The 12,625-nt window shown below is 48.7% G+C and overlaps 1 protein-coding gene across 4 annotated transcripts in view; it reads left to right on the top strand.

The window, feature by feature from the left end:
* Nucleotides 1-290: 290 nt before the first annotated feature.
* PIGG (phosphatidylinositol glycan anchor biosynthesis class G) overlaps nucleotides 291-12,625 on the top strand; it is a 41,553-nt gene continuing 29,218 nt past the window's right edge. For 2 of the 4 annotated variants that reach the window (XM_040237741.1, XM_040237739.1), the window contains exons 1-5: nucleotides 291-584; nucleotides 1,471-1,676; nucleotides 8,453-8,662; nucleotides 9,856-10,044; nucleotides 11,204-11,345. In XM_040237741.1, the coding sequence (XP_040093675.1) occupies nucleotides 437-584; nucleotides 1,471-1,676; nucleotides 8,453-8,662; nucleotides 9,856-10,044; nucleotides 11,204-11,345 (895 nt within the window). In that variant the 5' untranslated portion in view covers nucleotides 291-436. Of the gene's footprint in view, nucleotides 958-1,470; nucleotides 1,677-8,360; nucleotides 8,663-9,855; nucleotides 10,045-11,203; nucleotides 11,346-12,625 lie in introns of all 4 variants that reach the window. The other 2 variants (XM_040237743.1, XM_040237740.1) reach the window with 2 other exon arrangements.

Raw genomic sequence — 12,625 nt, 5'->3', positions numbered from 1 at the left:
CTGGAAGTCCTCGGTTCACATTGTTGAAGCCTTGAAGGATTTTTGAGCATTACCTTGCCAAGCATGTGAAATGAGAGCAATCGTGCGATAGTTTGAACATTCTTTGGCATAGCCCTTCTTAGATGAAAACTGACCTTTTCCAACGCTGTGGGCCCTGCTGAGTTCTCCGCATTTGGGGCACGCTGAGCGCAGCTCTTTCACAGCGTCAACTTGGAGCGCACCGGAAGTACAGCCTGAGCCCGGGGCGCCTCTCCTGAAGCGGCTGACCCCCGGTGCGTATTTCCGGCGCGACGGCGGACGCGGAAAGGACGCAGGGACTCTGTCGGGCGCTGCGGCTCTCGCCTGCTCGGCGGCGGTGGAGACGAGAGCCTCTGCTTCTGGGCGAGAAGTGACCCGGTGCCCGGGAATCCGGATCTCGGCGCGGAGGGTGGGCACGATGCGGCTGGGCTCCGGGACCTTCGCTGCCGGCTGCGTCGTGATCGAGGTGCTCGGCGTCGCGCTCTTCCTCCGGGGCTTCTTCCCGGCTCCCGTCTTTTCCGGAACGGAGCGGCAAGCAGAGTCCCCGGCGCCCGAACCCTCTGCTGGTACGACTGCGCCCCCCTCCCGCCACCGTCTCTGCTCCCCGGGGACCTGCTTTGTGCCCTTATGAGCCTCCCCTCTTCGTCTTCTTCCAGGGGCTCCCGGGGAGGGTCTCTTCCATTCTGATCCCAACCTCCTAGGATACCCTTCTTGCCTCTCCAGCCTCCTTTTCTGTATCCTACAACTTTGTGGCCAGCACAACTACCAGGCCCACTAAGATCTTCGTCCCTGGTCACCGCAAAGTAAGCTCTCTGTACCCATAAAAAATAAGACTGTCCCCAGCTGTACTCATCCAGTGAACTGCAACCCCCTTCCCTGAGCAGATGTTTGGGTCACTCCCTGTTCCAGGCATGCTTTTTGCTCAGTAAGACACAGCAGGTAAGATTCCTGCGACCTCTCGTGTTTTCTTCTGTGGCTTTCCTCCAAGGGCCTGTTTTTTCCAGTAAAGACCTCCCTGCGTAGAGCCCTCAAATACCCAGCAATAACTATTAGGTAAAAGAACTCGCGTTTTGGAAAAAATCAACACAAGGCTAGCTAGTAACTATGGAAAGACAGTTTGTAAATGCTCGCCCATCCGTTTCCTGCAGCACTATTTATATCAAGCTCCCTGATATCCCATTGTAGGACTCGAAAGAAGGAACTCCCCAGTGTCAGCACACCCCCAATGCTAAGGACAATTCTGTCCTCAATATGGGGCCTCCTGAGCTTACTTGTCACCCACCCTCTGACCTCAGCGTCGTTTTCCAAGAACAGGCCCTTCCCTTTGGGTCAGGATGTCTAGATGTGACAGCGTGTGTGCTGGAGAAGTAGGGAGAAAACAGATCATAAAGTTCCTGGATACTAAAAATGAATTTAAAACTCAATTTCCTTTTTCTTTTTCAAACACTTTAGGAGCCAGTTCCAACTGGACCGAGCCTCCACCACCTCTCTTCAGTAAAGTTGTTATTATGCTGATAGATGCCTTGAGAGATGATTTTGTGTTTGGATCAAAGGGTGTGAAATTTATGCCCTACACAACTTATCTTGTGGAAAAAGGATCATCTCTCAGTTTTGTGGCTGAAGCAAAGCCACCTACAGTTACTATGCCTCGAATCAAGGTAAACAGTTTGACTTAATATATTATAGATCATGGTTTGGCTCCTTCAGAGCTTTAGAAGAATGTTCTGTTGTCTTTTACTTGGAGTCCCAGTTTTAGCTAAGTGGAAACTACTTCGGTGCTGTCCTCCTGGCTGGAGCAATAGAATGCTGACGAAGCCTTCCAGATAGACTGGAGCTAGGACTCATGGTTTACGCCCTGTGTCAGGGAGCCAGAGCTCACGCCTCATGGGAAGCATAGCAGATTTAGGGTCAGATCTTCTCGGCCAGTCTAATCCAGGAGATACCATCTTCTTTGCTAGCCTGCTGTTTTTAATCATCAGTGAGTCAGTTAGAATTCTGAGAGGAGCCTCTAGGGTTATCTAGTTCAACCTCTTGATTTTATGGATGAGGAAGCAAACTGAAATAAATGACTCATCCAGTATTTTAGTATATACAGTGACCAATCAACATGCCCTGGCCTCGGCAGATATGTCTGCTTTTCCTGTATAAACCACCTTCAGGTGTTCAGCCTAGTGGGTGGGGCTTGGCATGCATAGTGCTTTACTCAAGAACTATAGAGAAAGCAAAGGGTAAAGCTTTATTTATTGGCTCAAAAACTTTTTTCTTAAAATAGTATCTCTGCCTTCATGGGATTCAGTGAAGAACAAGACAGCAACTATCCTATACTCATGAAGCTTACTTTATAATTGAGGGGACAGAAAATATGTAAGTATACAAATAAATAGTCAGAACAGTTTCAGTAAGTGGTAAGTGCTACGGAAGAAATTGAGGAGGAGAACAAGAAGAGAGTGATGGGCAGTGGCAGAGGCCCCCTCTAGTTAGGTTGCTCAGGAACAGCTTCTCAGTGAGCAGTCATTCTGCTGAAGAGTCCTGTGGAAGCTGGAAGAAAGGCATCCAGGCTCATGACCGTCAGGATCATTGATTCTCTGTCCTATCAGCAGAAGTGTGGAAGGAACTCATTCCTCTGTCATTTTGGTAGGAAAAGTGTTACTAGAAATCTAGGTGGTTTTGTAAGAAAAAGCATATGAGCATTCCTGCTCTAGGTTCAGTTCAGTCCTTCACATCCACCAGTGTGGTCCTCCTATCTCCAGTTTGTTTCATTTCACCAAACGAGTGTTTCGTGTTGGGTCCTTGTAAGTTCTTTTTCCTCATTCTTCACCAGTGAGGAAATAGTATACAGGAACTCCATCCTGGAGTTAGGAGTTTACAGCTCTGGAATTGATAGGATCAGGTAAGGCACGCACTAAAGAGTGTGTCCCCTGCCCTGCTTCCACTTAGTTCATCTGGAGGTGCTGATACAATTGTCATGAAACACAGTTTTAAAATTTCAAGACCGATGTCTCTAGTGAAAAGTGAAAGTGAAGTCGCTTAGTCATGTCCGACTCTTTGCGACCCCATGGACTGTAGCCCACCAGGCTCCTCTGTCCATGGGATTTTCCAGGCAAGAGTACTGGAGTGGGGTGCCATTTCCTTCTCCAGGGGATCTTCCTGACCCAGGGATTGAACCCGGGTGTTGCGCCTTGCAGACAGACACTTTACCGTCTGAGCCACCAGGGAAGTTCCCAGTAGCATGTTCAAATTCTGTTCTGTGTTAAGATTATACAGTAAGTGAAAGTAAAAGTAGCTCAGTCGTGTCCGACTCTTTGTGACTCCATGGACCATACAGTCCATGGAATTCTCTAGGCCAGAACACTCTAGTGGGTAGCCTTTCCCTTCTCCAGGGGATCTTTCCAACCCGGGAATCAAACCAGGATCTCCTGCATTGCAGGTGGATTCTTTACGAACTGAACCATGAGGGAAGCCAAGATCATACAGTAACTTGTATAACATTGTAAATAACTTATGAATGCCTTTCCTTTTGGGGGAACTGATAGTTGCAGTAATGAGCAGTTCCCACTGGCTGCAGCGTGCCCGTGGTGCAGGCACTGGTTTCTGCCCTCTGACCACAGCCCACGGACGAGGCGCCGTGGTGTCGGCGCAACTCTCTTCGTTTCCCGGATGGGGAAGCAGGCTTGAGGTGGTGACAGTCTCAGCTGACACAGGAACCGAGCCTAAGCCTGTGTGTGTCTGCGTCTAGAGCCTCTGCTGGCCACGTGTGTCCTCAGTGACACTGCAGAGTGAGGTGCCCGGGCCAGAACCTCCCTCAGTAGCCTCTGCAGAGCCCTGCTCAATTCTCAGAAGACAAGACACTGCTGCTTCCCAGACCACAGCAGCCCCAGGAAAGCCTCCAGGGAGCCAAAGACGGGCACTCACTTACAGTCATAGGCTCTCAGCTGTAACTCGGTTGCTGCCTGCATGTGTCCTGGGCTGAAGGGGATACCAGCTAGTCCCTGCCCTTCTTGAAAATGTAAATGTGAACTCAAACTAGTGGGAGGAGGAGGGAAGTGTCTTATGAAAGCCCAGAGGAAGAGATGGACAGATTCGACCCTAAGTGGTGGAAGACATTATAAACAAAAGTCAGCTGACGATAAATGAGGGAAATTATTTACAGTTAACACAGCAAACGATGTAAATCCCATAATACGTAGGAAGATCTGGTCAGAGGCAGCAGTGTGGTGGCAGCTGGACAAAGGATGTGAAGAATCCACAGGAAGAGACTGAAAGGCCGTGAGCACGTGAAAGAGTCTTACCTCTGCTCGTATCAGATCAAAGGCACCCAAACAGTCTGTCTAGCACGCTGTAAACACTGAAAGGCTAATGGTAACACTCTTCACAAGAAATGAGGTGAGCAGATCTCTTTACACTGTTCATGTGACTGAATTAGACTCAGCCTGGACTACTGCCACCCTCGTCCAGTCTGCTGTGATCTCAGCCTGTAAAACCCTTGCCAGCACGTCTTCTCACCCAGAACCTGTCCGAACAGATAGGTCACTCTGCTCTACTCCCAACAGCCCCCAGCGGCTCACACTCTGCCTCCTAACTCAGGCCTCAGGGTGCGTGGTCCTGCCTTTGTTCTCTCTTCACCCTCATCTAAGCCCGTCTCCCCATCCTGTGTCTTTTATCCAGCAGATCACACGTTCCCCACGTGTGCCACCCCCTTTCACAGTGGGGTTTTCACAGTTTGCTGTGTTTCACTCTGGAAAGCCCCGCTTTGCCTCACCTAGACGACACTGCCTTCACATCGCAGCGCCAATGGCACTTCCAAACTGGAAGCTTTTTAAAGCAGTGGTCATTAAATCAGTCTTGGATAAATATACTGTACTTCCAAACTCTGGAGTACTGTAGCTGTTTAAAAAAAAAAAAAAAGTGAAATACCTGTATGCTTTCTGTAGAAAGATTAAGTGAAAAAAGCAAGTTGCAGAATTATTTATATAGTTACCGTTTTGATAAAATGTGTACTTTATATATTTGTGATTACACACACACAGAACAAAAGGGCGAAAAGATGCTCATCCGAGGATGGAAAGGCCAAGTTTTGAAAAATAGCCTCATTGAGACAGAATTTTCATATAGTACAGTGTAATATAACTTGATGAGATTTAACAGCTGTATACACCCGTGTGACTGCCACCACAGCCCTGGGCTCTGATCCCCATCCCTGGAGTGGTGGCAGCTGTCACTTGTTTTGTTGGCTTGCTGAAGCTAGTTCTGGAGTCTCTTTCTCATGAGACCCTGAGATGTACACTCACTGAGTTCTCTGCTCTTGTTTGTTTAAAGCTAGTCTTCCTGAGGGGCAGCCAGGTGAGCATGGCTGAGTGGTGACCCAATGCCTGGTCAGAGGGTGTGCTTAAAGACACATGTGATGTGGCCTCTGCCCTCGGCAAAGGGACCTGTGTGTGGTTTGGGCCACACACTCATCTTCAGGCAGTTAATGCATCTCCCTAACTCTTACTGTCTGTCTGAGCAAGTCTCAAACAGCTGGAAGGAACAGATAGCTCTCTCTGTTATCCAGACAGTCCTCTCTGTTCTCTCCTGGGTGTACATTCACGCCATGTATGCACGCAGCCTTCCAGATTGCAGGAATGTGTGGGAGCTCACAGAGGTCTGCAGCAATCATCCCATGCCCCAGACTCCATTTCTGAGTTCTCTGTTCCGTGTTTCTACAACCAGCATTGAAGCCTCAGAGAGCCATGACGCTGGCCTTCCCCGTTTCCAGTTTGTCCCTGGCATGGGACTTTTCGATGGAGCACCAAATTGGGTGGGCCCCTCTTGTTATTCATGGCTGAGTATGCGAGAGGGGAACATGTTTTTCAGTCAGTAAGTCATGCCCAACTCTTCAACCCCGTGAACTGCAACACACCAGGTTCATCTGTCCTTGACTGTTTCCCAGGGTTTGCTCAGATTCATGTCTGTTGAGTCAGTGTTGCTATCTAACCGTCTCATCCTCTGCTGCCCCCTTCTCTTTTGGCCTTCAATCTTTCCCAGCATCCCAGAGTCTTTTCTAATGAGTTGGCTCTTTGCATCAGGTGGCCCAAGTATTGGAGATTCAGCATCAGTCCTTCCAGCAAATATTCAGGTTGATTTCCTTTAGGATTGACTGGTTTGGTCTCCTTGCTGTCCAAGGGACTCTCAGAAGTCTTCTCCAGCACCACAGTTCGAAAGCATCAATTCTTCGGCTCTCAGTCTTCTTTATGGTCCAACTCTCATATCCATACAGGACTACTGGAGAAACCATAGCTCTGACTATATGAACCTTTGTTGGCAAAGTCACTGTCTGCAGTGATTTTGGAGCCCAAGAAAATAAAATCTACCACTGTGTACAGTTTTTCCCCTTCTATTTGCCATAAAGTGATGGGACTGGATGCCATGATTTTAGTTTTTTTAATGTTGAATTTCAAGCCAGCTTTTTCACTCTCTTTCACCCTCACCAAGAGGCTTTTTTAGTTCCTCTTCACTTTCTGCCGTTAGAGTGATATCATCTGCATAGTTGAGGTTATTGATATTTCTCCTGGCAGTCTTGATTCCGGCTTGTGATTCATCTAGTCGGGCATTTCACATGATGTACTCTACATAGAAGTTAAATAAGCAGGTGACAACATATAGCCTTGGCGTACTCCTTTCCAATTTTGAACCAGTCCAGGTTTCTCAGGAGGTGGGTAAGGTGGTAGTATCATCTCTTTAAGAATTTTCCAGTTTTTTGTGATCCACACAGTCAAAGTCTTTTGTGTACTCAGTAAAAAAGTAGATGGGTTTTTTGTGTGTGTTTGTTTTTGATTTTTGATTTGTTTGTTTTCGGAATTCCCTTGCTTTTCTCCATGATCCAGTGATTGTTGGCAATTTGATCTCTGGTTCCTCTGCCTTTTCTAAACCCAGCTTGTACATCTGAAAGTTCTCAGTTCATGTACTGAAGGCTAGCTTGAAGGATTGTGAGTATAACCTTGCTAGTTCATGGGGTCGCTAAGAGTCGGACACGACTGAGCAACTTCACTTTCACTTTTCGCTTTCATGCATTGGAGAAGGAAATGGCAGCCCACTCCAGCATTCTTGCTTGGAGAATCCCAGGGACGGGGGAGCCGGGTGGGTTGCTGTCTATGGGGTCGCACAGAGTCGGACACGACTGAAGTGACTTAGCAGCAGCAGCAGCAGCATATGAAATGAACACAATTGTACAGTAGTTTGAACATTCTTTGGCATTGCCCTTCTTTGGGATTGGAATGAAAACTGACCCTTTCTAGTCCTATGGCCACTGCTGAGTTTTCCAAATTTGCAGGCATATTGAGTGCAGCACTTTAACCACATCATCTTTTAGGATTTTAAATAGCTCAGCTGGAATTCTGTCACCTCTGCCCATGGTAAAACACCACAAGTACTCACAGCTTCTACTGGAATTTGAAAGTTTGTGTTGAATAAGAACGTTTCAGTGTGTACATCCTTACTGAGTTTTCAAAGTCCTGTAGTGGTGGTTTTTGACAGTTATATCCAGATTTATCATTGCTCTTGGAGGAGAGGATTTGCCAAGTTCCTCACTCTCCAAGTCCAAGACTGACTCATTTTTGTTAATTTGCTGATAGGGAGGTCTTGGCAGAATTGTTACACTGTTCACATTGTCCAGATAGATCCCTTTTTATTTTTATCACACAGGTCCCTGGATGCCAGTGTTGGGGGTTGCAAGCTCACTCCAGATCCCAAAGACCCGTGACCCATTTAGACCCTGCTGAAGTGCAGGGGTGGGGTGGGGGAGTGATTGACTTAATTCTGTATCAGAAAGTTGTGAGGACATGTTACACCCACCCACGTTTTCAGTAATTAGGGTGTGTTGGCAGCGGTTGGCAGGGGGGTTGGGGATGGGGTGGGAAATGTGTCCTACCAGCATCCCTGGGCCAGTTACTGTGAGAATTCCTGAGAATTCTTGTTTAGAGGCTGCTTTCCTCCCTGGGTGAGTGGGAAGCTATTCTTTCTCAGGGGTGGACAATAGAATTGCTGGATTTTAGGATCAGGAGTTTACTTGCTGCATGGGTCAGATCTGAAGCTTAGGTGAGGACCAGTCAGTGGGTTTGGACATACAGAGTTCTTGCCACCCTTCGCCATCTGCTTCAGTTCTTAAAGTCCATCGCTGCCTTTTTGACCACAGCTATCACCTGGCTACCCCACCGCTGCCTCCTTTATCCTCATTAACTGAAATACGGTCAGTTCTTCACTACTTAGTTCGCTGGTTTTGCCCAGAATCTGTGCCCTGCTTTGTCCTAATACTGACCCAGCCTTCAGTACTGGGGTCACTTTAGCTTTATGCTTGCCTCCTTTAGTCATCAAGTCATTTCCGTCCCTGATCACCACACCACACCTGGACACCATGGGCAGATTCCCTGGACTGACTCCTGAGTGCTCCCTCCCGCAGGCGTTGCTGACAGGGAGCCTCCCTGGCTTCATCGATGTCGTCAGGAACCTCAATTCCCCTACATTGCTGGAAGACAATGTGATCACACGAGCCAAAGCTGCTGGGAAAAGAATCATCTTTTATGGAGATGAAACATGGGTGAAATTATTTCCAAAGCACTTTGTGGAATACGATGGAACAACCTCTTTTTTTGTATCAGATTATACAGAGGTCAGTTTTTAAGAAAAATATATCCAATGAGACAGCCTGGTACCCTGTTCTTAGCAAGGGGCAACATTGCGTTGTATGTACATTTTATTAGTACATTTAGAATAGCATGGAGAGTGAAAACCTTGTTCCTTCCCATTATCAGCTCCAAGCCAGAAACATAACCCTGACACAGGTGTGAGCTTAGTTCTCTGACCCTAAAGCCCAGATAGATGCCTGTCGATAGGTACCAACAGTCAGGAAGGGCTTCCCAGGAGGAGTCCCTCAGCCTGAGTTTTGACAGCATCTGTGCATGGCAGAGCCCGAGGTCTTCGTGGTCTGCCAGGAATCCTGCCTCACAGCTGTTTTATGGGGTTGGCAGCGTGAGTGTGCTGGGTGAGCCTGGTCCCAAGAGGCATCGACCCTGCGCTGGGTGTGCAGCCTCCAAAGAGGAAAATGGCATAATTAGACCCACAGTGAGAAAGCTGGCCCACGGGGCAGAGGCGCCCCAAGTCTGAGCTGGCGCTGGATGGGTCCACTAGCTTGGCCTTGTGGACTGTCTGCTTCACTGAAGGTGACCTGTATGGACACAGCAGTTACTGCCCTTCCTGCGTATGACCACTCAGAAGTACTTCTCTTCACGGTAGAGTCTTCAGTGGAAGGGAGAAGGGCCATCGGAGGAGTCAGGGCTCTCCAGGCTAATGGGTCTGTTGGGGGCTATTTGACTGGGAACCACTGAGTGTCTCTTTCCTCCCTGAACAGCGTTCTTATAGGACACACATGCCCTCAGCTTCATTCCGCTGGTTTCTTGAACTCTGGGTACTGTTCTGTCTAACCCAACTGCCCTTAGCCTTTAGTTGCCTCATAACAACCTGGTACCTGTTGAACTTGGTCATCTGATCAGCTTTAGTTCATGCTCCAGTAGTGGTCTTACAGAATTGTTGTCAGAACAACCCTTGTGCATTTCAATTATAATATGTTCTGTTCATAACTCAGAGACATAAAAATATTAATGAAAGCTTGATCTAATGCAAACATTTTTTAAGACAGTTTTTATTTTGGAGGTTTGTTTTGTTTTGTGGTCTTTGCAAACTCCCATGAATCCGAGTACCTAAAAAAAACCACTAGATTTGAAAATAACCGGGTAACTTTTCACTGAAGAGTGAACACAAGGGGTATGAGGGAAGCTACTGATACGTGCTTTTTCCCCTTTAAAGGTGGATGATAATGTCACAAGGCATTTGGATAAAGTACTAAAAAGGCAGGATTGGGATGTGTTGATCCTGCACTACCTCGGGCTGGACCACATCGGCCACATTTCTGGCCCCAACAGCCCCCTGATCGGGCCCAAGCTCGGTGAGATGGACAGCATCCTGATGAAGATCCACACCTCACTGCTGGCAGAGGTGAGCGTGCCAAGGTGCCAGTGTTTCCTGGAGGAAATGCAGCTTCTGAAGTGAGCTCAGGTGACCCTGCGTGAGCTTCATGCCCGCCAGCATCCAGGCAGCCCCGCCTACAGTAGCACCTGCCGTGTACCCAGCGGCCCTGCCGAAGAGTGGCTCTGAGTGTCCCCACCCGTTCATCCAGATGAGTCCTCCTGAGTGCCGTCTGTCACTGTGCCTGGACAGACACTTGAGGAGCTTGGCCTCTAGCCAGGAGGGAAAACAGGGAGCATAATCAGTGAGGCAAGGGGTCCTGAACAGTAGCTGGTTCTGTAGCAGAACACAGGGCAGGGGGAGTGTACGTGTGAGAGAAAGGCCACAGTGTTAAACTGCATGATCAGAGCAGGCTTTGAGGACATGTGAGTGGTGAGCAGAGGCTTGAAGCGGGTGGGAGTGCCAGTAAGCCACGCATAAAGGTATGTTCCAGGCGAGGAAGCAGCACGGGCAACGTGGAGCCTGCAGGTCCGTCCCAGGGGCAGCAGGGGCCGCTGGCCAGAGCCCTAGGGACAGAGGGCAGCTGTGTGCGACAGGTACGAAGACTGTCCTGTGCTCTGTGACCTCCGTTTAATCCCGTTTGTCTGACTTAGGACATCACTGTTGTTAGTCTTGGGGGCTTCTGGCTGTGCGTGGCATCCTAGTTACCTGACCGCAGGTCATACCCAAGCCCCCTGCAGTGGAAGGGCAGAGTCCTAACCGCCGGACTGCCAGCAAGCTAAAGTGAAAGGCACCTAGTCATGGCCGACTCTTTGCGACCCCATGGACTATTCAGTCCACGGACTTCTCCAGGCCAGAACACTGGAGTGGGTAGCCTTTCCCTTCTCCAGGGGATCTTCCCAACCCAGGGATCAAACCCAGGTCTCCTGCATTGCGGGCAGATTCTTTACCAGCTGAGCCCCCAGGGAAGCCCCTGAACTGCCGGTGAAGTCCCTATTTATGACATTACTTGACCTTGACCCTTTAATCTGACTGTAAGTTCGTAGGTTAGAAAAAATAATGAAAATAACTCATTTAGAAAGAGCTACTATTTACAAAGCAAAGCTGAAATCTGGAGTAGTTTTCTTAACAAGATCGTGTGTTCACCCCAGTCTGTGCACAACTGAAATGCTTTCTCTTCGCCTCACAGGAGAGAGAGGCTCTGCTGCCCAGTCTGCTGGCTCTCTGTGGTGATCATGGCATGTCTGAAGCTGGAGGCCATGGAGCCTCTTCCACAGAGGAAGTAAACACTGCTCTGGTCCTAATTAGCTCTGCATTTGAACGGAAACCTGGTGAGATTTGGATGCTTAACAGTTTAAGCCTGTACTTTATTTCTTTGTTTTCTATACTTTGATTTTAATTTTAAAAACCATTTTTAGAAGCTGTGTAAGTTTGAAAAACCCTGAATGATGAGAATGAAAATTAATGGAGCAAGGACCAGGCAGGATTTGGAGTTTATGTTTCTTGCCCTTATTCTTAAAATACACATGTTCCTTTTGGGAATTGTGTGGTATGAATGTCACCGCCTGGAAATCTAAATAATAAAAACTGCCAGAGGCTTAGGGACATCTGAACTGCATGTATGAATTGAGAGAAACATAAAAAATTTAACTTAAGAAAAAGAATCTATTATTTGAGACTATCTTGAATAGATAGCAATGTCAACTAGAGTCATAAGGCCACTCAGAGTAGAACTGTCTGAGAGCCCATTGTCAGCACTGAGACACACCTCAGCTCTCCAACCCAGGCACACTGGACCCCTCAGCACAGGCCTGCACAAGACCCCTGCCTCCTCCCTTTAGGACATGCAAGCCATCAGCTCACGGCTGTTTCCACGCTGGACACTCTGATACTTTTCAGTACCATTGGCTCTGCTGACCCCTGGGCCTGGGACTTCCCACCTGTTTGGGTCCCCTCCACCTCTCACTCAGTCCTGTTGGCTGGCTCAGCACCCTTGCCCTAGCCTTTCTTTTGGACTGCCTCTGTTTGATTCTGCATTTACCCCGAGATGATCGCATGCTCTTCCATGGTTTTAAGTGCCATGAGTGGGCTCACACCTGTTGGATTTATCCTCCAGCTGTGCCTCTTTCTCACCCTCCAAACTGTCAGCCCCCCTGCCTACTGACGCCCTCTTGCATCTCCCACAGGGAGAGCAGATGAGATGACCGCACCTACAATCAGCCCTCTCTGCATCCCTGTCCGCGGGTGGTGCCGTTCACACAGTTCTTCAGGTTGGAAACCTGGGCGTCTGCCTTGGTCTGCCCTCTCCCTGCTCCTCACCTGTGCCAGACTGTTCCAGGCTCCCATACATACCACCTTTCAGAAGCTGAACCTCGGATAAAGTAAAAACCCCACGCGAGGCTTCTCGCCTCCCTCACAGCCTTGTCTGGAGGCGCATGCCCGTTGCTCATCGTATCCTGGCCTCCCCCACACATCCTCCAGGTGTTGGGCTCTTCCTCACACGCGCTGACCCATCCTCCTCAGCCCCTCAGCTTGCTCAGGCGCTCGTCCTTGGTCTCGCCTTCCCTGAGGTCATCTCTCACAGCACTCATCCGCTCCACCATCACCATCA

Source organism: Oryx dammah, unplaced genomic scaffold, assembly GCF_014754425.2.
Source record: "Oryx dammah isolate SB20612 unplaced genomic scaffold, SCBI_Odam_1.1 HiC_scaffold_3, whole genome shotgun sequence".
Classification (NCBI taxonomy): domain Eukaryota; kingdom Metazoa; phylum Chordata; class Mammalia; order Artiodactyla; family Bovidae; genus Oryx; species Oryx dammah.
Note: the sequence above shows the minus strand (reverse complement) of the source record. Positions and strands in the feature narration are given on the sequence as shown.